This window comes from Lampetra planeri, chromosome 38, assembly GCF_965212315.1.
Source record: "Lampetra planeri chromosome 38, kcLamPlan1.2.h2, whole genome shotgun sequence".
Taxonomy (NCBI): Eukaryota; Metazoa; Chordata; class Hyperoartia; order Petromyzontiformes; family Petromyzontidae; genus Lampetra; species Lampetra planeri.
The window spans coordinates 10,545,545-10,571,110 of NC_136144.1; the positions used below are offsets into that span (position 1 = coordinate 10,545,545).

At 49.1% G+C, this 25,566-nt stretch overlaps 2 protein-coding genes across 3 annotated transcripts; one reads left to right on the plus strand and one right to left on the minus strand.

The window, feature by feature from the left end:
- Positions 1 to 569: 569 nt before the first annotated feature.
- Positions 570 to 12,688, plus strand: LOC144731304 (alpha-crystallin B chain-like). 2 transcript variants are annotated; one of them, XR_013587944.1, is made up of 5 exons: positions 570 to 1,254; positions 5,210 to 5,284; positions 6,415 to 6,537; positions 6,943 to 10,703; positions 11,768 to 12,688. XR_013587944.1 is itself a non-coding variant. In XM_078612358.1 (4 exons), exons 1-4 carry the CDS (start codon positions 1,060 to 1,062, stop codon positions 7,150 to 7,152), a joined length of 603 nt encoding a protein of 200 aa, XP_078468484.1. In that variant the 5' UTR covers positions 570 to 1,059; the 3' UTR covers positions 7,153 to 12,688. The 2 variants fall into 2 exon arrangements, 1 of the variants encoding a protein (XP_078468484.1); XM_078612358.1 differs by having other exon boundaries at positions 6,943 to 12,688.
- A 1,364-nt stretch (positions 12,689 to 14,052) lies between these two features.
- LOC144731305 (keratocan-like) lies at positions 14,053 to 22,397 on the minus strand. Its single transcript, XM_078612359.1, has 6 exons — positions 22,273 to 22,397; positions 20,285 to 20,502; positions 19,102 to 19,285; positions 17,584 to 17,802; positions 15,379 to 15,937; positions 14,053 to 14,849 (listed from the first exon to the last, which is right to left on the minus strand). Exons 1-6 carry the CDS (start codon positions 22,357 to 22,359, stop codon positions 14,692 to 14,694), a joined length of 1,425 nt encoding a protein of 474 aa, XP_078468485.1. The 5' UTR covers positions 22,360 to 22,397; the 3' UTR covers positions 14,053 to 14,691.
- Between the last annotated feature and the right edge of the window lie 3,169 nt (positions 22,398 to 25,566).

The following is a 25,566-nucleotide window of genomic DNA, read 5'->3' on the forward strand; positions in this document are numbered from 1 at the left end:
GTTATCATTGTTATTAAGGAATGTGTATTGTTATGGCCTAGCTATTAGTAGTATTATTAGGTAATGTGTATTATTGTTATTATGGCATGGCTATTATCATTGTTATCGCATGCGTATTATTCTGATTATGGTCTGTTTACGATTATTTTGATCGGTATGATTGCACGAGAGGATACTCATCCGAGCAGCCCGCTTCTGCAGGGGCACAACCTCGCACATTCTAGAAACGAATGCGATGCTGCAACAATCGATCCCGTCTGGAATTGTCGCCAGGCACCGCCCTCACCAACATCCAGGCAGAGGCTGTGGGGTTAATGCGAGGGAGAGTGGAGAGGCAGAGAAATGGGGGGTGGTGAGGAGAGCAAACGAGAGCGGGTAAGAGTGGAGGTGGGAGATGTGGGGGGTGGAGATAATGCAAAAATACACGTGGGGGAGAGTGGAGAGAGAATGAAGGAGGGGAACGTGGGGGAGGGGAGAGACAGAGGAAAGCATTACGGGTGAGTGAGATGAGATATGAGGATGGAGGAAACGGGGAGAGCTAATGGAGAGAGCAGAAAGGGAGAGGAGAGACACGCGGCGGAGGGAGAGAGGTGGAAGCAGAGCTCGCGAGCGGAGAGAAGAGAGAGCAGAAGGAGGGAGAGACGTGAGGGTTGTCGTAGAGAGAGAGGCAAGGGGAGCGGACAGAGAGGGAGAGTGGAGAAGGAGGTGGGGAGGGGGCAGTAGGGATCGAGAAGGGAGTGAAGAGCAATCAGGAGAGGCGAGGGCAGGCCGGGAGGGAGAGAGGAGAGCGAGGTAGCGGAGAGGGAGGGGGACAGAGAGAGGGAAAGGAACGGAGAGTGCAAGCAGGCAGTGAGAGCGGAGGGAGGGAGGGAGAGAACGGAGAGAGAGAGATCACAGCGCGGCGAGAGGGCGGGAGGAGACAGACTGAGGTAGCAGAGAGAGAGAGCGCGAGAGGAGGAGGAGGGAGAGAGCCCCGACGGACGAGCGTCTCGCTCCACACGCTTCGCCTCTGCCCCCACCCCGCTCCTGCCTGTCACGGCTGTATCCCGCGCCTCCGTCATGGACATCGACATCCAGCACCCGTGGCTCCGTCACCCGTTCGGCTCGCCGCTCTTCTTCCCGGCGCGCGTCTTCGACCAGCACTTCGGCGAGGGGCTGCTGCCCAGGGACGCGTGCGCTCTGCCAGGCACCCTGGGCTCCATCTTCTCGCCGCTCTACTGGCGCGAACCGGGCTGGCCGGCTACCCGGAGCGATGTGAGTTGCGTAGAGGGAGCGGGGGGTCACACCGCGACAGAGCTGCGGGCGGAGGCGGCGGCCATAGAGAGGCCGGGCAAGAAGCTGGTGCCTGGGAGAGCCGGTGGCGGGGGTAAGGGGGGGTTACGGATGAGTACGGCGGTTGTGCGCCGGGATGGGAGATTGCAATGGGGAGGGAGATTGCAGAGCAACGGCAGCGACACTGCGCGATGGGGCGGGCATTGCAGCAGCAGCACCTGTGGCAGAATACAGCAGGGCACAGCCGTGGTTGTGCTTGGTGGTGGTGGTGGTGGATTTGGTGTGGAATTCGCATCCGGTGCTGGCTCCTGGGCGCGGGCGCTGTTCCGGGTCCTGAACTCAATCACTGGGATTCAGCTGTACTGTACGCCCTGTATCACAGATATGTATCTTGCAGTTGCGAGCGCTGCTGCCAGCCTGTGTAAGCCTGTGTGTTGCCTGAGGTGTCGGCCGATGCATGTATGTATGTTGAACTTCTTTCGCACCGTACGCAACCAACCGTGTTCATCGAAGGTGCGGGGGCGTCGTCACAGCCATAGCAGATACTCTGTGCACAGAGGAGGAAATGGGACGGATGTAAGGAGCTGGTTGAATGAAACGCATACGGAGGAATGTTCTACCCGTTATTTAAAGCTGGTGCAGATCACAAGGCTAATGCATTTTTCCATTCACAACTGAACTGAAGATGTATCGAATGCTGCCGGATTGAAGATTAATTATTTCTGTTGCTAATGCGGGCACGAGAGGGGCGGATGTATTATCATTGTTGCCCGGGTTGACATCAATGCGGCGGTTGACAGAGCCACAGCATGCCGGCCAATGAATGGAATATGAAACGGTTCCAGCGGGAAATCGCTCACACATGGGGCGTCGCCACAGCCATAGCAGATACCTCATGCACAGAGGAGGAAATGGGATGGATGTCATGATCTGGTTGAATAAAAACGCATGAGGAAGAAAGGTCTACGCGTTATTTAAAACAGGAACAGATCACAGGGTTAAAATGCAATTATCCGTTCGCAACTACCAGGACTTAAAAAGAAAAAAAAAACCCACGACAAAAAAATAAACTAACGATAAAATAACAGCAGCATTAAATATTGAATTGCGAGCAATTGTGCGACGAGCATTTGGTCTGGATGGTGCAATAGCACGTGCAGTACAACGCATTGCGTGTGGGCAACCCACGGACAAAGTGGCGTAGTCGCGATGGCGCTGCGCGGGACGAGGCTGAAGACCCCCACGTTGGCAGCAACCGGGGCCCAGGGCGTCACGTTGGTTTTGGGAAAAAAAATGAATGGGCAGAAAAAGATAAGGGGTTGCGTTTATGTGCACGCAAATGCTAAACAGGAATAAGCAAGTGTTATAGGAATAGGGACGAGCTCAGTGGGGAGGGTCAGGTGACTCGTGGCTGGCTGACGAACTAACGGGTTCGGGCTACGGTTGTGGCCACTGGGAGGTTGAGCGTCGAGCTCCACGGCACACGCCTTGGAATGGCTGCGGAGGCTTCGAGGTAGAGCTGGCAAATGCGACACATGGAGACCATTACAAATTAGTTAATTGGAATAGACAGTATATGTATACGATGTCAATGCAGGATCACTTATTTATGCATCCAACGGAACTGGTATCGGCCAAACATCCCACTGCAAAAGACTCAATCGTGATTACACAGAGCGGCAACATCGCCACCCAACTGAGAAAAAAACGTGGCAGGGCCCTCCCGCGTGAAAAAAGAGTCTTGTGAGTAGGTGGAACATTTCTGGGTCAACAAGCGATGATAATAATATTGATGATGATAGTGAGATGGTGGATCCCGCAGAGTGGGAGGGGGGGTCTACGTGAGAGATTCATCTGGATAGGAGACATGGCTCAAATCGAGTGATATCCGACACTGCAGGAAGACGAAGTCAGTGCAGGAGATGTGCGTGATTGTCCTTAGATTCCTGATTTTGCGAGGAACAGCGCTTTTTCCCACTCCCTATAAGATTTGTATTTTAATTATTGAGCTCCTTGTCCAAAAGAAGGGTCTGGCTTTGGTTAATGAAGTCATTCAGAATGTTGGCACAGACACGCTTGACAACAGCAGCCGCCATTCGCCACTTAGTGGGGTTGACGTCATCACAGCGCCTGTGCCAGGCTATGTGCGCTCCTGAACCACTACTACCACAACCACAACTGCCTTCACGACCACTATCACCACCAACAACCGCTCTCACCACCACGAACACCACCACAGCCATCGCCATCTGACCCACGGCTTCAAACATCACCGTTGTCACTCAGCAGAATGTGCCACACCTAACCGAAGCCGATGTCATAGATTCCGTGACAACAGTTTCAGATAAGCCATCGGCGATGTGTTCTCCACTCTCCCAACCCTACATTTCACACGCAACTCCGATCAGCGCGGTTGGCTACGTGCGGTGCGAAATAAGTTCACCATACATACAACGATAACAGACATATACAGGCGAATTGCGAGATATAAATATTGGGAACCATTTAAATGGCTACGACAGTAAATATAATATTTTGATATTTTGAACATTTATTTATACTGGCGGAATCCGATTAGCTACGAAGCTCTTTTTCACAGATGTCCAGTAGGGGCGGGTAAGAGCGTTACCACAACAAACAGTAAAATAAACACGGTAGGAGTGTAAGCAACAAGAAAGGTAAACAAATCACCCAAACGCACATTCATCCTACCAGGCAAAGCCCCACTGAGGCATGAACTTATTTCTCAAAAGCGACCTGGCCACAAATTATAGCTCAACAAAGTGGCCACATCATTTAGACATTCATATCCAGCAAATTAATCCAAGTAATCTAAACGAATGAATAAATCGTGGATATATGTCCAGGGAGCTAAGGCAGCCGTGGAACCGCCACTAATGGATTTCGGAGCGATGTGCGATTTGTTTGTTGGTTACACTTCCGCATCGCCAAAAGCAACACGTTGTTCCGTCTTGTTATTTTACATGTATGGCACGCCAGCTCCTACGTTTCACCGGGCTGGGTTGGTGTTAAATCTTCTTTTAATATCGCTGATTGGCACGCTTGACTACGTACGGTGCGAAAGACGTTCAATATACTTACATGTATTGGCTGGTAGCAGCGCCCACAGCTGCAAGACGTATAGATTTTATAGAGGGCGTACAGCTGAATCAGCTGATAGAAGTTCAGCATGCATACGTACGTACTGTGGGTGAAGTATATGTATAGAGGGTACTTGGAATGTTTTGGTGAGATGATCGCTTGTCGTTACATGAAGTCGATTTTAATAATTCACGACAATGCACCAGTGACAATGTCACTCAAGCGATAGCTGTGCACGGCGCGCAGTGCGTTATTGATGCGTGCGTGGAAGTCGATTTTGCTGGATAGTTATAGAGGCTGGCAGATAGGCATGCAATGATTCCCTCTATTTATAGATTTAAAATAGATTATTACGCTCAGCATACACGTATACAATTATATTGACAGACGTTTCTTCTTTAAATTATTTCTGGCTTATACAAAGTTTACGTAAATATTTTCATTTGCCTAATGGTTGGAACAAACAAAAAGGGTGCAACCAAAACAATTTAATCAAAACAGTACAAAAAAGACAACATACACTGAACAAGCAATACTGGCAGTACTCAAGAGCGAGCAATACGAGCAGTTACAACGTAGACATTACAGACTTTATAAAGTAAGCAGCAGTGCAAATGAGACGGTACATGCAGTGCAGACGAGGCATCAGTCAGGGAAGGTGACAACGACGGCGACGACAATTCTCAAATCCAATCGTCATGGAGATGTCGACGATGCACGGAATGACGCGTGGGCGAGTGGATCTTGGGGGGGTGGGGGCTGATCTTGACTCGGCGCTCCGGATTCACAGCCGCTCGCTCACGCCGCCCTCTGTGGTGACCTCTCACCTCTCCAGGTGCCTCCTGCGTCTGGGGGGGCCGATGGGAGCAAAGACAACCCCGAGGCTCGCCTGAGGAGCGGCCTCTCTGAGGTGACCACCTCAACAAATCACCACCCCGCCCCGCCCCTCCCCGTCCACCGTTCCACGTGAACCCAATCCACGCGTTCGCGCGGAGTCCGTTCCCCGACCGGACATTTGTTTTAAATGATTATGAACGACGAGGTGACCGGATGACCGACGAGATCGGATGAGCGGCGAGCCAGCGCCACCGAGGTGACGGGAGACGTTTGAGGACGTTGCCGCTGTTTCAAATGTGTCGATTCGAGTGTGGCGAGTTGGTGGTGGCCTCTGTTCGATGGCATTAGCCTGCAGCAACATAAGCGGAATGATAACGCGTTGCCTTCTTGCGACCAATATTATGAGCCGTCATTTTTGACTTATTTTATTTGGGTCAGATCGCGTAAGTTAAATGTGCGTAATCCATCGGCACGTTCGTTCACGCGCCAAGTTCATTCGTTGTCTCCGTGTTGGGTGGCGGAGGGTGCGTACGATACACATTCTTCCACACGACGAGCGACGTGTAACATCAATGACGAATCACAAGCGCGAGAGAATTCATTTCGCGCCGTGATGCGAACGCGGACGAGGGGCGAACCGAAAGAGCGCCGCGGTGTCTAGGAGATGTTAACTACCTCGCCTGGTATGCAGGAGGTCGTCGGTTCGATCCAGACCCTGACGCCTGCTCTATATTTAGAGTTTGCCTGTCTCTCCCCCTGTGGTCGCGTGGATTTTCTCCGGGCGCTCCGGTTTTCCCCTCCACATTGAGAATCAACATCACGCGTTTAGAGTATTTGGCTGCTATACAGGTCCACGCGATAAGCCACTTCGTTGGGCTATCATTTGTGATAGTGCTCTATATAGCTCAGTGAGCCTTGCTTGGTAAAATAATATACAAAAAATAGTTTATATAATTATAATAGTTGTATAGACATCGCGATGATCCCACCTGCGACTCGGGGAGAAGCAACGCGTGTCGTCGTCCATGTGCTGTGTTGTGGGCGTGGCTTGTGTCACGTGGCTCGTGGCACGTGCTGTGGTGTGGGCGTGGCTTGTGTCACGTGGCTTGTGGCACGTGCTGTGGTGGTGGGCGTGGCTTGTGTCACGTGGCTCGTGGCACGTGCTGTGTTGTGGGCGTGTCACGTGGCACGTGGCTCGCACAGATGCGCCTCGACGAGGATCAGTTCGCCGTGCATCTGGACGTGAAGCACTTCGCGCCCGAGGAGTTGGGCGTCAAGGTGGTGGACGACTTCATCGAGGTCTACGCCAAGCACGAGGAGCGACAGGTAACCGACGGCAAAAGGCGCAACACGGGGGGGGTGCCCTGCCCCGACGGCCGTTGTCACGGGGCGAGCGACTGGGGGGCTCCTTGGCTTTGAAAGTCCCCAGACGAAACGACGACGGCGGCGTTTTTAAAATTTGAATTGTTTGTTGTTCATAATGCGGGGCCCGGGGCTAACCACAACCCCAACGCCTTCAAAGCGCGGGCGTCAGGGTCGGGATCGAACCCACGACCTCCTGCATACCAGGCGAGGTAGTTAACATCTCCTAGCCACCGTGATGATGATGATGATGATGAGAGACGCAGACTCCAAATATACAGCAGCAGGCGTCAGGGTCGGGATCGAACCCACGACCTCCTGCATACCAGGCGAGGTAGCTAACATCTCGCCCCCCCCCACCCGCCGCAGGACGAGCACGGCTTCATCTCGCGAGAGTTCCGACGCCGCTACCGCCTCCCCACGAGCGCCGACGCGGGCGCCGTGGCGGCGGCGCTGTCCCCGGACGGGGTGCTGAGCGTGCGCGCGCCGCTGCACCCGCCCAGCGCGGCACCCGCCGAACGCGCCGTGACCATCACGCGCTCCGCCAAGTCGCCCGCCGTCATCGGCAGCGACGACTGAGAGGCGGTGATCGCCCGCCACCGCCACCGTAACCCAAACCGCGCCACTCACGCCACACGCGGCGATCACACCCACCGCTCGCATGCCACACATCATCATACACACCGAGTACACGCGCCACTCACGAAACATACACAGTGAGCATACACACCACTCACACCACACACAGTGAACACACCACACAGTGAACACACCACACAGTGAACACACGCCCCACTCACACACCAAACACTGAAAATACACACCACTCACACCCCACAGTGAACACACGCATCACTCACACATCACTCACACCACTCACACCACACAGTGAACACACGCACCACTGACACACCACACACTGAGCATACACACCACTCACACCCAGGGCCGGATTTAAGATTGTGTAGGCCCCTGGGCTACAGGTACTGTGAGGCCCCCAGTAATATTTTCAAAAGGAAAAGAAAGTTAAAGAAAAATAAAATGTATTTTTCCAATACTAAACGCCTTGATCCGGCCCTGCACACACCACGCACAGTGAGTAAACGCACCGCAACCACCACTCACACACCATTCACAGCGAGTAAACGCCAGGCATTCACGACTCACCCCGCACACAGTTTGAGCACCCGAACCACACACAGGCCACACCCACCACTCACACACCATACACAGTGTGTACACGCACGACACGCCACACAAACAACACACAGTGGGTGCACAAACGTAACAGACACCACGAACACCACACACAACCCCCGGCCGGTCGTGGGCGTGTGGTGATGATGGTGATGATTGACCCCTACACGTACCGGACAGTAGTTCGATGAATCATTGCAGTTCAAGGATCGTTTCTTGTGTGAAGTTTTTTCTCCAACGCCTTTTCTATTGCTTTTCATTTTTGTTTTATTTCGCTTGGAGATTACTTTGTTTGCTACATTCGCCTAAATGAAGGATTATCGTAAGATTTTCATACAATTTGCATATATCGAAAAACATTGATTCTTACTTGATTCTATGTTTGTATCGTGAGCCTTAGGAATTGATGTTAATCAATGCACTGTCATAATCTCGAGCATTTGGTCACATACTCCACACATAGAAATTAGTGTATTAAGTAATTAATATATTTAAAGGGATTGTGTTGAGTCTTTTCCACCAATGTTATCCCCATCATGTCACGCGACAAAGAATCCATTTGGAAATCTTGCAGAGAAATTCATCACCACCCTGTGTTTGAAAAGAACATCCCGTAGGAGTAGACTTCACGGAACTGCTATGGAAATCCCTCAAGTGATCTCTTATCCACACTCGTGGGCAGAACCTCTCTCCCTACCCTGCTACAGAGGGGAAATGTCAGTTGCATGGCAAATTGACGTTTAATTCTCAGGCTTGGAATTCAGGCAAATTTAAGTGCAAAATTAATGAAAAAAGTCCATGTCATTATTTTTTGCCAGTAATTGGAGACCGAGCTGAGATCATCAACGCAATAATGCACTTGAGAATTCGGTTTTATCAATGGGCAGCTGCGTGCACTGCTCTCACTCAACCCTTGAGCCGCCCGGCCAAAAAACGAGCGTAAGAATACACGCTTCGAATTATGATTGATCATTGGTTTGATCATTTTAAACGACTTTTTTGTAGAAACCCTGCAGAGTTTATGGACACATTGCATTCGCGAATGACTGTTGATTGGATCGAGGATCGGGGGGATTGTTACATGCCTACCACATGGCACAGACAACCAAACAGACCACACACACCGCATACAGCCACACAACCACACACAACCACACACAACACACACAACCACACACACACCACACACAACCACACACACCACTCGCCCACGCTGATTACAGGACCAACGCATGAGACATCGTACCACTCCCTTTTCGAGTGCAAGCCAATCAGCACCCATTGCAATCCCTTTCAAAAATGCTTACGTATTGCACCGATTCATTTTTTTATTTTCATCCAGGAAGGATCGAGTGGTGGAACAGTGATTTGGTGGTGCAATGTGTTACAAACCTGGCCACCTGAGTTCAAATCCCGGCCCTGGCTAACATTGGTGGCGAGTGACATCTGAACCGGTCCGGCGCCCTCTAGGCCACTCTGGTCCCCTGGCTCTTCATCAGCTGGCACTGACCAGCGCAATGAAGTTGTGTAAATCACACAAAAACCCATAACTGGCATGGCTTAGAGAGGCATTCATTGATGGTTGGATTGAGAATGACTCTCTAGTTGTATTTCATTAAAGGGTTACACGACTGTAGGCTGCGCGCCTTCAACTGTGGAATCGAAAAACTACACGGCAGAAACTCGACATCGGCATTCAGCTCCCGGAGGTATTGCCAATCGACCCTCATCTCGGAATGGATGCTTTAGGCTGCTTTATAGGTCGCATACAAGAGATTCCTCCTGGGTTAAGTGGCGACGCCTCGTTTGATTTTTTTTTTGGCGTAGATAGTACAGAGCTGTTGGATTCAACTGGGGTGGGGGCAGTGCCGGATGGAGCTAGTGCGGGGCCTGTAGCACGATGTTATAAAGGGACCCTACATAAAAAAAACACGTATACATATAAAAACACATTTTTTTTTACTTGCATGGTAAAGTAATTGTATTTTTGCATTTGCTATACAGCCAGATAATACGACACATCGCTAACCTTAAACACCCAGTCGTTCATAAAAGTTGAAGGCGGTATAGTACTATAGTAATAGAGCAAGTGCAGAATCACTGAATCGGAATTGATAGCTTGAAAGCATTTAGCGCGGGGCCCTTGAAAGTGCGGGGCCCGTAGCTACTACATGTGTAGTAGCTACATGTGTAGTAGCTACACATGTGTAGTAGCTACACATGTGTAGTAGCTACTACAGTAGTACTACATGTGTCGTAGCTACATGTGTACCTACTTTTTCGACTAGGATCATCCGGCACTGTGTGGGGGGGTAACGTCAGTGGCACTAATGCACTGACCACTGTCTCACTGCGTGAAGCCACTTTCATTATTTTGACGCCACTGCCAGAAACTGGCATCTCTGGCGGGAGCGCGTCTCTCACCCCCAAACAGCAGCGGGTTAGCCAGGAGGGGTGTCTCCTTTTTAACGAATATGATCCTCCAGAGCCGAGATACAATGTAAGAGTACCCATCCAAATTGTATAATTCATGACCGCGCCCTTGAATTGATATTGTGACAATCCGTGTGATCTATGAAGACATGTTGAGCGCACTTCGTGATTTTTATTTTATTTTATTGAAGGCCTTATACAATTATTGACAGGGAGTATTATTGCAATATACATGCGGCTCCTGGTGTTGGACTAAATTGGAAGTAATAACGGAAGGGGCTCAAGCCAGGATTTAGGCCACGCGTGAGCTGCATTCTACATGGCTACAAAGGCCACTCACAAGATGCCCTCTGTCTACCCACGCGAGTAAACGGTGGCAATTTAAGTGTCTCCACAGGCGACTGTCTCTGTGTCTCGTGCGAAAAAAAAATCAAAATTTCTTCCTCTTCAAATCCCCGTGGTCCCTCGGCGCAGCGAATAATGCACGAAGTCGACCAGCGGTAAGACCGATGAAAGACCGTGCTAGGCAAAAGTAATTCAGCTTGTTGATGACAAGGCTAATTTTGTCCACGCGACCACACAAACCTTTTGTTTGAGATGAAACCAAAACACGTGAGAAGTTTGTGATGGTAAGCTAAGGTGCCATGTTCATTACAGGCAACAGCAAAACAAATTCCCATAAAAAAACCTCTGCCCATGTCTGTGTCGAGGTGACTGTAATCACACCCTTTTACGATTCGTACGCCACACACGCAGAGCGAGTTACGTTTACCGTGAAGGTGCACGCAGAGAAATACGGTGCCTGTATTCGACAGTATTTGACGAATGCTGTACGTTCCGTATGGTTGGACTTATTTCGCACCGTCCGTAGCCAACCGCACTAATCGGAGGTGCGGGGGGTAGGACAACGAAGACAGCTGACGAAGCAACGCCGTGGACTGACGATCTGTTAATGTTAACCGTGGCTAGGAGATGAACTTCGTTCGTCTCGTTCGTGGTGCAGTGTAATTACCACTGTACCACCGTTCTAACCCGCAATGAGTTAATGTGATGGAACGTACATGCTGTCAAAAGCAGTGTAGTGCCATTGTTTTTGTTCCAGAGAAGATTGAGATTGTGAACACTTTTTACCTTCATTCGATGTTTGCGTTTAGAAATATCGCATGTGTCAACCCAGTTGGCATTCAACATTGGGTCAACGTTCTGTGCCAACTGGGTTGAGCCAGATTTATCATCTTACAAACTGGCCAAAAGTCGCCTTAAGTGATTTTATGTGCAAGTGGTAGTGGCACATTTACAGTAAATATTTTGCGAGAATGATAATTCACCAAGATGACAATGTGACCGCTTGTTTGATCTATGAAACCAAAAGAACCAAACATTGTTTGACTATGTCATCAAACTTCCAGTCCCAACGGACTCACACTACTGCATGCATTGTAATTGACTCGCACGTTCAAGCAATTTACTCTAAGCAATGATTCTCCAACTCCATTGCCACAAGGATGGTCTTCGAGCATGAGATGTGATTTTCTTGTCGTCTGTTTTGTTGCACACACTCCAGCACGCGTCGGGGACGTCTGGAACCCGGTTGCCGCCGCATCAATACACGACGGCTGAAGTGAATGTTAAACATCCTGCCGCTGTACGAAATTCCTGGAGTTTGCCTCCCGACAGCTCAGTACGAATCAGTCACAAACGCGGCCGATAATGCCTCGCACGCCGCGCCTTCCCACCACCCCCTTTTATCCAGTTATTTTTTTTTTTGCAACTTCACCATCCGCACTGATTTTGTGCACTAAACCAAAGTCGCGACGAAACCTGTAACTGGGTGAAATTCGACGGTCGCATGCGATGGGGTCGATGCTGATGCCTGCCTATTGACATTCGGTCGTCACGTGTTTCGTTAAAAGATTCGGCGCATTGCAAGGACTGGGAAGTGAAGTGGATGCTTCTGGAACTGGAAACCAACGGACGCTAATATATGAGAGTTAGTTAAGAGAGATACTCACTACACACAATTATCCACACAGTACACAGACAATATGGTGATAACATTGCATATATAGAAATAACTGTGGTGTTGATGCCAGTCAATTGATAACTGCTCCCGCATTATAATCGCAGGAGGCTGTGGTCTTGCCTGAAACTAGTGCTTTGATGTCGTGTTACCCGTGTCTACACGTCGTGGCATACGTGGCACCTGTACCGCTGTCGTTAACGAGCGAGTGATACGCATATAAAGTCGAGGCTCGATCGTCCTGAGTGCGGAACGCGAGGCAGTCCCACCGCGTTGCATTGTGCCGCACCGAGCCCAAGTCGGAGTCACGTGACGGAGAGAGATTTTATGTACTCTTATACACACAGCCTTGGGTGCTCTGCTCAGCAGTGCGTGATTTCGCCCCGGGGCAATGCCGTGATAGCTCGGCGAGATGGGAAGACCTGTGCTGTGGAAATGAAAATAAAATGTATGTACAGCCTGTAACAATGGAGTCCAGAGTCGTCCCTTCAATTTGTGGTGGCGACGTGCGTGGCCCGTAATCCAGCACTGCGGAGGCGAGGGTTGGTGGATCACCGCACGAATGTTGTGAAACGCCCTTCCCGTGGGAGTCCAGGAGGTTGCCGTACCCTGGCTCGCCACGAGAAGGCGGTACAGACAATGGGAACGCCATCTGTTCCATCTGTACGGGATCGAGTGTTGCTCCCTCGCACGCATGGGTTGTCTCCGTTTTCCTCCCACATGTAAACTATTCGTTAATAGGCTGAAAACATCTCAATGTATGGAGGACCACAGATCACGGGCAATTATTGGTAGCGCTGGCTGACCACCTTCCCTGTTGTTTGTGCCCCTTGAGTCGTTCTGCCTCTTTGAGAGTCAGCGCGGTGGAAGCAGCGCAGTGTTACAAGTTGAAAATTACAATAATTATAGCGCGGCGTTCTTCACGCAGGACCACACACACGCCGCACACGGTAGCGCCACTTCACATGGATATCTTTCGAAGGTTCGCTTTGGGCTGGTCTATACACTTCATGCCATTTCCCTCCCGAGGCTAGAATCCCGAAAATGGCTTCGCCGTTAGCCCCTCCTCTTCCTCCAGCAGGAACGCGCAACATCCAGAAGAGACCCCGCGTGCTTCGTCTCCATCATCGCCAGTCTATGCCTGAAGTTTCAGCAACTCTCCCATCTCTACAACTCCTACCATTGGCATCCCTCATTGCCCATGGCTCAAGGAGCTCACCTACGCGACGATCCTACAGCTTTGCACCACGTGATCGACCGTGCTGAAACCCATTGACGCTACTGGATGCACGGAGGGTTGTGTGGCGGGGGAGGCGGTCGCGAAGAATTTAAGGAGCTTGCGCCATTTTGTTGTCGTTAAAAAACGCCGTCCAGGGAAGTCGAATGGACCCGGCTACCTTCCGGGTTGTGAGTGTCCAGCGTGCTGACCGTCGCCCCAAGGTCAGCTCGGTTCGCTTACGCGACGCACTTCAATCTTGCGTAGCAGCAACCACGTGCATACTGCCGGCTCACCCCAGATCTGTCACACAAACAGGCCCCCGATGCCTGGGCACACGTCGAAGGGCCTGCTTGCGGGTCGGGCGTTGTGAGGTCCTTATGGGCAGTATTTAGTCTGGCTTTTGAGTTGAGAAGAAGCCAAATCAACAACAACCACCACATCATCAACTACGTCAATATCAACCACATAAACAACCACATCAACAAATAACACATCAACAACCACATTATCAACAACCAAATGATCAAAAAGCACATCATCAACCACATTAACAAAAAAACACAACAACCACATCAACAACCATATAAATAAAACCACCTCCAAATCACTATTTTGGTTGCTCCTGTTAAGCGTTTATTGTCAGAATAAAGTTTTTTTTAAATCACACAGGTATTTGAATTTGTTTAATACGAACATATTGACATGCATAATAACGTCATTGATACAACAGTCAAAGAAAATTATAGATTATACAATAACGCTATACGAGTTAAAGAGAGTTTAACTCATAAACCCCTGCGTTCATCTGGTCCTGATCAGACTGAATCGATAGCTTTTCAATTGGTTCACGATAACTTTTATCAAGTTTGGTCAGACCAGTTCGATCTTAAATCCTCAGGTGTATATATCCGGTTCGAGGATTCAACTTTCTCAAATTGTGTGTGCGTGCGTGTGTGTGCGTGCGTGTGTGTGTGCGTGCGTGTGTTCTCGGTCATCTCGGTCAGTCGACCCGTGGCACCTGGGTCTGCCCCGTGACCTCCTGCCAGTGGGCGTTCGACACTTCACGTGGCCTCAAGGTGCACATGGCCTGGCACAAGCGTTGTGGTGACGTCACCGCCACTTAGTGGCGAATGGCGGTTGTTGTTGTTGTTGTTGCGTGCGTGTGTTTGTGCGTACGTGTATGTGTGCGTGTGTGTATGTGCGCGTGCGATCGTTTGAGTGGTGCACAGTTTACACCGCCTTGCGCTCGCTAAAGCATGGGCTGCAGGCGGGGGAAACAATGCAGGAGCTTGCCCAAAGTGACGGGAGCCTGGGGCGAGTCCATGATGGGGTTCTTGTCCAGGCGGAAGTAAGAGAGGCGCGGGGACTCGCTGCCCTCGGGCCGGCAGAGGGCGGTCGTGTTCACGTCTGGCGTGCGGAGGTGCAAGTCGGCACGCACACGGGGGGCGGGTCGCACGCACGCGTCACAGTAGTCCATGTGACGTCACGCACACGGACGCGCGTCGTCACACATCGGCTGTCTCCTCTTTATTCATTGTCGATAATTATTTTTTTCTATGTCAGATGGCCAAGAAAGTAATATGTTGTGGGATCCACTCACATAACGTGTTTTTATGTCAGTGGACATCTGTGAAAAAAATGCTTTATAGCTCATGAGATTCCTCCAGTATAAATATTCTGATTCTGTTTGAAAAGCTAAATGACAAGGATATGTTTTCAGGTTGTACCACGTGTTGAGCTTATTGATTGCCTGAAGAAGCTCCTAAGCACACGATACAAGCCGACAGCGACATCGGAGAGTTATACAGCAAAACCGCAAAATAAGCTACGCAGAAAGCGTCAGGGTTATTGTAGCCTTTGTCGGCGTGTCGGTCCCGAATACTTTCACTGTGCAACGTCTTAGCAGATCCCGCAACCCGTGGGCTCTCCCTCTCACCTTCGATGTCATTCTCATCCAGGTGCAGCTGCACCAGGTTGCCGTGGAACGTGGGCACGTGCTGCAGGTGGTTTGCAGAGAGGCGCAGGTTGATGAGGGAGCGCGAGATGAACGCTCGCTCCGGAATCCCAATCCGTGTCTCTCCACTGGCGCCTCCTCTGTCAGCCTTTGACGCAACATTCACTGCGCACAAGCTGCCGTTGCCGGCCTCGGTCCCAGTTACGACCACTTTCTTCCCTGCGTCACCGGCATCGCTTGCATTCTTATTTCCACCGGCACCCTCGCTGACGCAGATGGTGACACCACCACCGCCACCGCCACCACCAACGTCATCTCTCACACTCACACTTCCACGGGCGGTGTCGGTCGCGCTGCTGTTCCCACCAGCGCTCGGCCTGCCGTCATCAGCGCCGGCGCCGCTGCCACCTCGCTGCGTCCCAAGGGCGTTCTTTCCCAGGTCCAGCCAGGCCAGGAGAGGGAAGGAGCCGAGGTAATTGTCCGGTATTGACTCGATGACGTTGTCGTGCAGGATCAGCTGGTAGAGTAATCCGGAAGGAGGCTGGGGTGGGATGGGGACGGGTTCCAGACAACACGAGAGGCACAAGCTTTGCCTGGTAAAATAAAATTGTTTCGTTTACAGTGGTACCTCGGTATACGTCGTTAATTCGTTCCAGAAGGTAGGACTTATACCGAAAATGACGAATACCAAACGAATTTTTCCCATAAGAAATAAACGGAAAGGAAATAATCCGTTCCAGAGTATAAGAAATGATATTATATATGGCATATTATACATTGATGGGGTTGTATAAAATAATTTAGACAGTACTTATTACTAAAATGCATACATAAATTAAAATAAATGCATAAATAAATTAAAATAAATGGAAATAAAAAATAAAATTTAACGTCACTTTACCTCGCTGAGAGGAGTTGATAGCCGACGAGGATGGTGGTGAGGAAGGGGAGGAGTCGTGGGCACGCGGTAACTCATCCCGCGTCGTATGCCAAGCAAGACGTCGTATCCCAAGACATTTTTTTCTCGTCAAAACACGACGTATACCAAATTCGACGTATTCCAAAGCAGTCGTATACCGAGGTATGACTGTAACTCGTATTTTCCTTAAGTGATTTGCTGACCTTTAATTTGTTTTGACTTCTATCGTGTTTTGTATTGTTGTAATAACGTTCTGACCCCGTGCCCATACTGGACACCCATGACTAAGAGCGTTATAGCTCATCGGATTCCTCCGGTATAAATAAATATTCTGATACTGATAAGCAATATCAGAATGTTGTATCCAAGCAGGTACTTGTGGAATTTGAAACGGTGCGAGTTGATGATGAGTAGTATTAACCATGACAAAGCAGTATTCAGTGGTTCCTCGGCTTATGATGCCCTTGATTAACGTTATTTCGATTAACAATCTGCATTTTAGTTATTTTACGAGACATTTTTGATTAACGATATCACGTGGCCGCTAATTTCGGCCAATCGGAGCGCTCCCAAGTGGACTCAGCAGCAGACCTCATCCAATCAGCGATGCCCTTTGATGAGCGTTTTGGATGTGTGATGTGCGTTGCTTATGGAAACAGCTCCCTTGAATACTTAGTGGGATTTTTTACTTAAAAGTTAAATGAGATCAATAACAATGGCCTCTAACATGAATGTGAAGACAAGAAAGTGAGGAAAACAATTAGTTCAACAATTACATTCGTTTTCTGCCACGCCAACTTCTCCATCAACCCCTTAAGCCATTCATCTTCTTAGCCTGAGGTAAGAATTATTATTTTATTCATGCGCATATTTATTCTCTGTGTATTCATTATTTATCCATGTTTCTATTAATATTAATGCTTTAATATGTTCTTATGACGTTTATTTATTATAATTACGTGTTTAAACATGTTAAGCTATGTTTTTCGGGTGAAAAAGATCATCTTGGAACAAACTAAGCCTTGAACATGAATTTCCTAACCCCGCCCCCCCCCCCCCCGCGTTAATCTGGTTCCTTACAGCAGGCCCTGTTGCGATGAACGCTATGGGGAAATCTCTTGTCTGGATAACGACTTTGCGCCGAATCAAGAAAGGAGTGAATGTTTTACGCGAGAGCAACGGGGCAGGTAAGTAATGCCAAATGTCTGGCCAGTGCCCGCGTGTAGGCAGTAGTTGGGCGTGTAGGCAGTAGGCAGGCGGGCGGGCACCTTCGGTGGCATGGCTCGCAAGCGGTTCTCGGCCAGGTTGAGCTGCACGAGGGCAGAGAGGCCCGCGAAGGCGTCGTCCCGCAGGACCTGCAGCCGATTCGCGCTCAGGTCCAGCATGCGCAGCCGCGACAGCCTGGCGAATGCGCCCTTTGGCACGAGCGCGATGCGGTTCTGCCCCAATCGCAGGTCCTCCAGGGAGGCGGGGAGACCCAGAGGCACCTGCAAGTGCAGTTCAGGTTCTTGTCGTTTCACGGGCGAGGCGAGAACTCGACGAGGATGACAAAATCGCAATCGCGAGCCCCCCGAGTTCGCTCTCTCAAGGTTCTCCAGCCGTACCTCTCCGCCATTCGCTCTCCACCGACCACGGCAAACTGCCGTGCCCGACGGGTCTACACCCACAAATAATTTGCTCGTCGTAACACCACAACCAGGAAGGTCTTGGCCCAGCGGCGTTTCACCCGCAGCTGCACCTGGCAGACATCCGGAACTCTCTCCCACTGAACATTCGCAGCATCCAAGCAGCACCATCAAGCAGCAGCTCAGGGCTCTCACACACCGTTCAGGCTCTCACACTTTGAATGTTTAAATTATAAATGTTGTGGGTTTACCCTCCAACACACCGGTGTGCTGAACTAGTAACGAATTGTCACGGTTTGTTTAAGTGAAAAACCTTACTAATTGGCTGTGTCGGGTGGTGGCGGGGTTAATGGCACATTTATATTAACGTGAAATAACCCAAATATGTTTATTATGAATAATATAGGTCGCAAAAGGCTCCTACTTGTTAAACTCTCAGACTTTACTTCAGCTGGTAAGGCTATTTTACAATGAAAACCATGTGACGAATATATGTGCGCTGAACTTCTTTTGCACCATACGTAGCCAACCGTGCTAATCGGAGGTGCGGGGAAGGACAACAAACTAAACACAAAGAGCAGTTCTATAAATGAAAGGCACACAGAAACAAATTATCGTTTTTTTTATAATTTCACCTCCCAGCCAAAATCGTGACCATTCGAGCAAAACTCTTCACTGCCTACTTCCTCATCATTAAACCTCCTTTGCCAGTACCAAAATATAATACTAGGGTTTTCCCCCTTTTTTCTGGCAAACAATACTTAAACCTTTTTACAAGGAATCATGTGCGCATTAACCACAATACTTGTGGTCAAAATGCAAACAAAAACATACTCTGATAATAAATGCATTGTCCTTAAAACTGATTGGTCCACACCAGAGACGGCTTTCTTTTGAGCCTCGTCTCAATTGGTGCAAGACCAGAGGAAGCCAAAAGGCGTACAGCTCAAAGACAATGCACTATCAAAGTAATGAGGGCTCGGGGTAAGCATCAACATCATTAGACCTCCTATGCCAGTACCAAAATATAATAATAGGGTTTTCCCCCTTTTTTTCTGGCAACAAACCTGAAACCTTTTTATAAGGAATCATGTGTGCATTGTCGCGTGCCTACTTCCTACCCGCCCACCCACCCACCCTCTTCCCCCCTCCATCCCTGACCTCTGTGAGTTGGTTTCTTTGCAGGTGCAGCTGCGAGAGGTGCCGGAGCGATCGCAGCATGTCCTGGGACAGCGCGGGGGACGTGAGCACATTGCCGTCGAGGTTGAGCCCCAGGAGGCCACCCGCGTCCCGCAGGTCGCACTCCGATAGCGCCTCGATGTTGTTGTTCTGTAAGTACGCGAATCTTCGGATGCACACGTGGAGAGACAAACGGCGATTGCGCGTCAGTAAATTGACAAATGAAGACGTCGAAGTGGCTACCATAGACGTCAATGTTAAATCCCCCCTTAGATTTAAATCTTAAAGGCTCCCATAGACTTTTATTTCGATTTAAAGATTTTATTATTTCCCTTCTACGTGACTTTACCGAAAGAACCAAGAATATGCTCCCATAGACTTCAATGTTAAAGACTCCCATAGACTTCAACGTTAGATCCCCCCATAGATTTCAATCTTAAAGGCACCCATAGACTTCAATGTTAAATCCTCCTATAGGCTTCAATGTTAAAAGCTCCCATAGACTTCAATGTTGAAGGCTCCTATACAGTATACTTTAATGTGAAAGGCTCCCATAGACTCCCTTAGACTTGGATGGAGGTGGCAGCGCGGTTCAAGGGTCAGAGCATTGAGTGGCAACCCCTGAGGTGCCGTGGTCGAGTCTGGGCACCCTTGGTTACTGGACGTCTGTGATAAAGAGCTTCTTAAATCATAGGATTGCTCCAGTTTAAATTAAGATTATGATTCTGGTTAAACTGCGGTCTCAAGCGTTGAATGGTTGTTGTTTGTCTCGGCCTGGTAACGAATGACGACAATATTCCCTTGTAATTCACGAACTTGGCTATCCGCAATTTTGGCTATCCGCCAATCGCATCTGGAACTCTGCAAGACTGCATCGAGAGAGTGATGAGATAAAGTGATGCGTGATAAAGTGATATTAAAAGTTGTGAGAGATAAAGTAAGCGCTATAAAGTGATGAGAGATAAAGTGATGAGATCATTTTCATGTATATAATAGCTTATTTATGTCCATATTTATGTAAGGTAAATCATTTAAAAAAAATTCATAGGCCAATATCATTATCCGCGCCCCAATTAAATATACCAATAAAAAACGAAAAACCAAATGTTGAGCGGTGGCTGTAATTTGGGGTGGGACTTGGGAGGAATGGGGGGGGGGGGCGCACCGGATACGCGCGGGGATGCGCGGGACATCGTGAAGCTCCCGCCCGTCGCAGTAGATGGCGCCGGGGTGGTCGGGAGGGCAGTAGCAGGCGACGGGGCACGGCGGAGGCACGCGGGGGGCGGCGCGGGGTGGCGCTCTTGTGGAGGCAAAGCCGTTCGACGCCGCCGCGGGAACCGGCAGAGCGATGGCCGTGTCCTCCTGGTCGCAGCGTGGGCCGGCCTGCGTGCACGCGGGCACACGCCCAGCACCACGTGTCGTACGCCACACGCCACGCGTCACACGTCACGCGTCATACGACACGCCACGTGTCGCGTGCCACGTGACACACTCCACGTATCACACGTCACACGCCACGTGCCACACGTCACACTCCACTTGTCACACACCACGTATCACACGTCACACGCCACGTGCCACACGTCACACTCCACGTATCACACGCCACGTATCACACGTCACACGCCACGTGCCACACGTCACACTCCACTTGTCACACACCACGTATCACACGTCACACGCCACGTGCCACACGTCACACTCCACGTATCACACGCCACGTATCACACGTCACACGCCACGTGCCACACGTCACACTCCACTTGTCACACACCACGTATCACACGTCACACGCCACGTGCCACACGTCACACTCCACGTATCACACACCACGTATCACACGTCACACTCCACGCGTCACACAACAAGCCCGGCTCCTATAGTCGGTTCAGAGCTACAGCAGTGGAGGAACCGTCTACGTGTGCGTCACACGCAGGGCGGGGGATGATGTTTGATGAAGGGGACCTGGAGCTGTCACAGTTTAACTTCATTTTGATTTGTTACACGGATGGTGATGATGATGATCGTCCCGCTTAGCCAGTAGGCCGCCTATTTTACACGGGAGATCCGTGGTGCTGCGTGAGCACAGTAGCAGCAGCAACAATACAAAAAATCATCAAAACAGCTGAGAACGAGCACAGGCTTCCTTCAGGAATATTGCTCGAAGTTTTTGGACTCCCCTCTTTGCATTTTCATTTGCAAAATCCAGTTCCGTGCCGTTACTGTTTCACCACCACCCATGGCCGATGCCACTTTAGCTGTTTCAGTTCTTGTTTTTCAACACGATACATGAGTTGGACAACTAATTCAAAGTTGAAACGCTTATAACACACACACAGGGGTGGACTGTGACCCAATCGGCCCTGGGTCACGTCATGACTTTCCATGTCACGTAGCTGCGACACCGCGAGATGCCATCACGCTCAATAGCGTCATAGCTCTGGCCTTAAAGGCTTATCAACTTAGGCAAAATATATTTGGGATTTGATACCATCAATAGGGGTTAGTATAAGGAATACTGTTAGGATTGATGACATGGTTAGTACCGTGTAAGTGTTAGCAGTAGGGTTCAGATGAAAGTTGTGTTGACTGATTTCTCTGTATTGGTGGTACCGTGATCATACAGTCGTGCTCGATTCACAATTGGAAGGTGAGCAATTCACATTCCAGTTGGGGGTTGACTCAACCTATCATCCATACAGGGTCGATAAAGTGTATTGGTGAACAGTGGGAACTCTATGGGGTTTTCCATGCGAATGTGGCAACCCCACAACACTTTGCTCAGGGAACTCCACTTGACCACGAGTCCTGTCTCTTTCCTCTCCCCCCCCTCTTAATTTTGGGAAACTGTGATTTTAGTTTAAGGAGTACAAATTTCTCCGGGCCAGAGTTGGGAGCATGATTCCATCATTAGTTCACAAGCGGACGGGGAGGCCAGACCAACACCACACCGAGACTCAACGTGCTCCAATTACGCTTTAACTTTGGGCTCGGATGTTGTGTCGTTCAGTAGTTCAAGCCTCGAAGTGGGGTGGTAGGGGAATGAATGCGGCTGCGTGGAACAAACAACAACAACAACGAGCAGCAAGAACAACAACAACGACGACGACGACGAGCAAGGGCGGACGGGGCATGAAGAGCCAGCGGCCTCACCTTGTCCACGGGGACGCCCACCGCTCCGCACGCCGCCAGCAGCAGGAGGAGCAGGAGGGCCGCCAGGGCGCTCAGAGGGCCCACCATGGCGCAGTGGACACGCCGAGGACCCCCCCCCCCCCCCACGTGGCAGGGATTTCCTGCGGCGCGGCGAGGAAGCTGGGGGGGGGGGGGGAGAAGGGAGGCGGTGAACGCCGCCTCCAGCGCTCGTTGACGGGAGCAAAATGTGGGCGACGTTTCAGGCAATGGGCCTTCTTTATTTGCACTTTTTTATTTTTTAAGGCAGTGTTATCTACCGATGTTGCCTGTGTACCGCTGCCAATGTTAGTTGTCACTAAATAATGTCTAGAGTGTAACTGGCGTTGGCCAATCATCCCAATGCTGTAGAATGACCCACAACTTACTCAAATTGGGATGAGATTTCCTGTGTAAACAATCGTAATGATATCATACGTACACGTGTGACGATGTACACGTGTATAACGTTTTCACGCCATGTGTCAAATGTGCTTTTAAATGTAAAGCATGAGAAATGTGTTGTACAAAAGTACCATGCGCGGTCATTAGATGTGCTATACTGTGTGTAGCCTTCCACATTTGAAATGTAAGTGTGCAGCATCAATCTGTGAGGTGAGGTAAAACCCAGATAGCCCTGTTATGCAATAAACCACAGTAGTAGGCACTGTGCCTAGGGCCTACAACAACTAAAAGGCCTACGAAAAAAATGTTGACCGTATATTTTATTGTTTGCGTGATAAAAAACACCGTAACCAAGATATCTTCCTGCATAGATATATTTATATAGCAAGGATAGTGACAGTGTTTTTACAAAGAGGTAGAGTGGTGTCAATGTCAATCGTTTTTTGTCATATGGTGAGAGAAATTTACACCGGAGATGAACTTTTAGAGATTGTTTCTTTGAAAAATTAGCAATAACATCGTCGAATGGTGTTTTTCGCACAATCTCATTCTCCAAAGAGGTTAGTGCAAGGGAAAACAAGGCCGCATTGTCCTACGGTTGATCGGAGACAGTTATTGAATCAGCGTTCGCTTCACAAAAGAATGCCTCCCCTTCACAATTCGTTCCCAAGATGGCAAGATACATCATTATAACAATGTCAACATTCGGAAAGCTGCTGATCAGCCTGTCAGATATTTGGGTTTTGAGCAAATCTACCACTGTTTTTTTTTCTCTGCATAGAAATGCAGGAACAACAGGAATTCATCAGTGAATTATTTTTTAAGAAATGCATTGGCCCAGACAATTATTTGTTCCGTGGACAGTCATCTATCTACAAGGACGCTGAATAGATCATTCAATCTGCCATGTGCATTTCGCCGTTTTTCCATCTCCACAATAAGTTCGTCAACCACATCAATTCCATACACCCAGCAATCAAATTCACCATGGAGGTAGAAAAGGATGGCATGTTATCCTTCTTGGGAGTCTCAATCAAAAAGAGACCAGATGGCTCAATGAGCCACTCCGTCTACAGGAAAGTAACTTATACTGATGCTTCCACCACCATCCATCCCAGAATAATTCCCTCATCAAAACGCTACACCATAGAGCTCAATGTATCTCCGACCATGAACACCTAACCAGTGAACTCAAACATGTACACCAGACTCTCAAGGTGAATGGATATTCTGACCACACAATCCGCATAGCCATCACCCCAACCGTGAGAAAGGAGCCATCTGAAGATCCAATCAAAACCATCACCTTACCTTACATAGCAAGGATTACAAAAAATATTTCCAAAATTTTGAACAAACAAGATCCAGGTCCGATTTAACACAGTGTACAAAATTAGTGATCTGATCCCATCTGTGGAGGACAAGATTCCTGACATGCAGTATCCCGGCGTCTACAAACTAAGCTGTATCTGCAGCAGCAGTTACATTGGGGAAACTAAGCGACATGTCTCGGACCGTGTTCGTGAACACAAGGCAGATCTAAAACACGGCAGGACCAATACTTCTGCCGTGGCTGATCATTACTTTAATGCGGCTGGCTCACATGAAATGTATTTCTCTAAGAAAGATGTCATCAACCACTTTGGGTCATGACTTGATTTGTGTTTTCTTGTCAACAACCACTACCGTCAGCAGTGTGGATGGGTGTCGTGAGGTGCAATGCCCCCCCCCCCATCTATGTCCCACCCCCTCTCTCTCCCCCTGTCTCTGCCCCCTTCCTTCCCCCCCATTGTCTGCTCCAACACTACTGGCTTCCCCGCCCATGCTGTTTGCGATGCACAAGCTCACTTCCGCCCAACTTCCCCCTTTGTTTTGCTCCTGCATTGGCGTGCCTCTTGCGAAGCTCGTGTTGCTTGCGCAGCTCTTTCCACCGTCCACTCACTTTGGAACCCTCATAAGCGTCTACATTTGGAGGCGTGCCCCCTCTTTTCTCTCCGGATGATGAAGGCCGCTTGTGTTGCTTTTATTATTTTCAATTTATTTTAATTAAAATTGTTTTTTTATATTTATGTGACTTTACCAATAATATGAATTCCTGCAGTCACGAAAGTTTTAAGTCAAAAATTCACATTAATCTTTGGGATTTTCATCTGCCAAAATGTCAGTGGTTAAAAAAAATAATTGACAAATTGACATGTTAGGAATGTGTGCAATGAAATACTCTTTAAACGCGAAAATATATCTGTAAAGTGTATTCCATAGTTTGATTTTGGCGTAAACCGAACACATTGATGGCGTAAATACACGGGCAGCGAGGGCATGCCGGTTATACATGGAGCAGCTTGCAATGGCAGGCAGGCAATTTACGGGTGCTGTAGCAAACTAAAAAAAGACTAAAACTCAACGTTGTATTATTTTCCTCAGAAATGTATTATTACGTGGAAATTCATAGCAGCCAACTATACTCTGAAACGCACATTAATTATAAATGTGGAGGGAAGAACCAGGAGAAAAATCCACGCGACCACGGGGAGAGAGATGCAAACTCCAAATATACAGGGATCGTCGGGGTTGGGATCGAACCCACGACCTCTATACCAGTTGCTAGGCGCCCCTAGCACCAGGATACAAACCCACCCAGTCCTCAATCTTGCTTGCTTCATTCAGCCAAACTCACACACAGTACACGCTACGTTTTATATTCTTCTGTGGCTCTGTCTCTCTTCAAAATCTTTGCACGTTCCAGTTGACTTTGACAATACAGTACTGTACACGTGTGTGTTTCCTACTTGAAATGCTATTACACAGGTATTTATGGTTCGAATGTCGAAATATATATTTTGCATTGCTTACTTTGATGAAATACAGAAATTA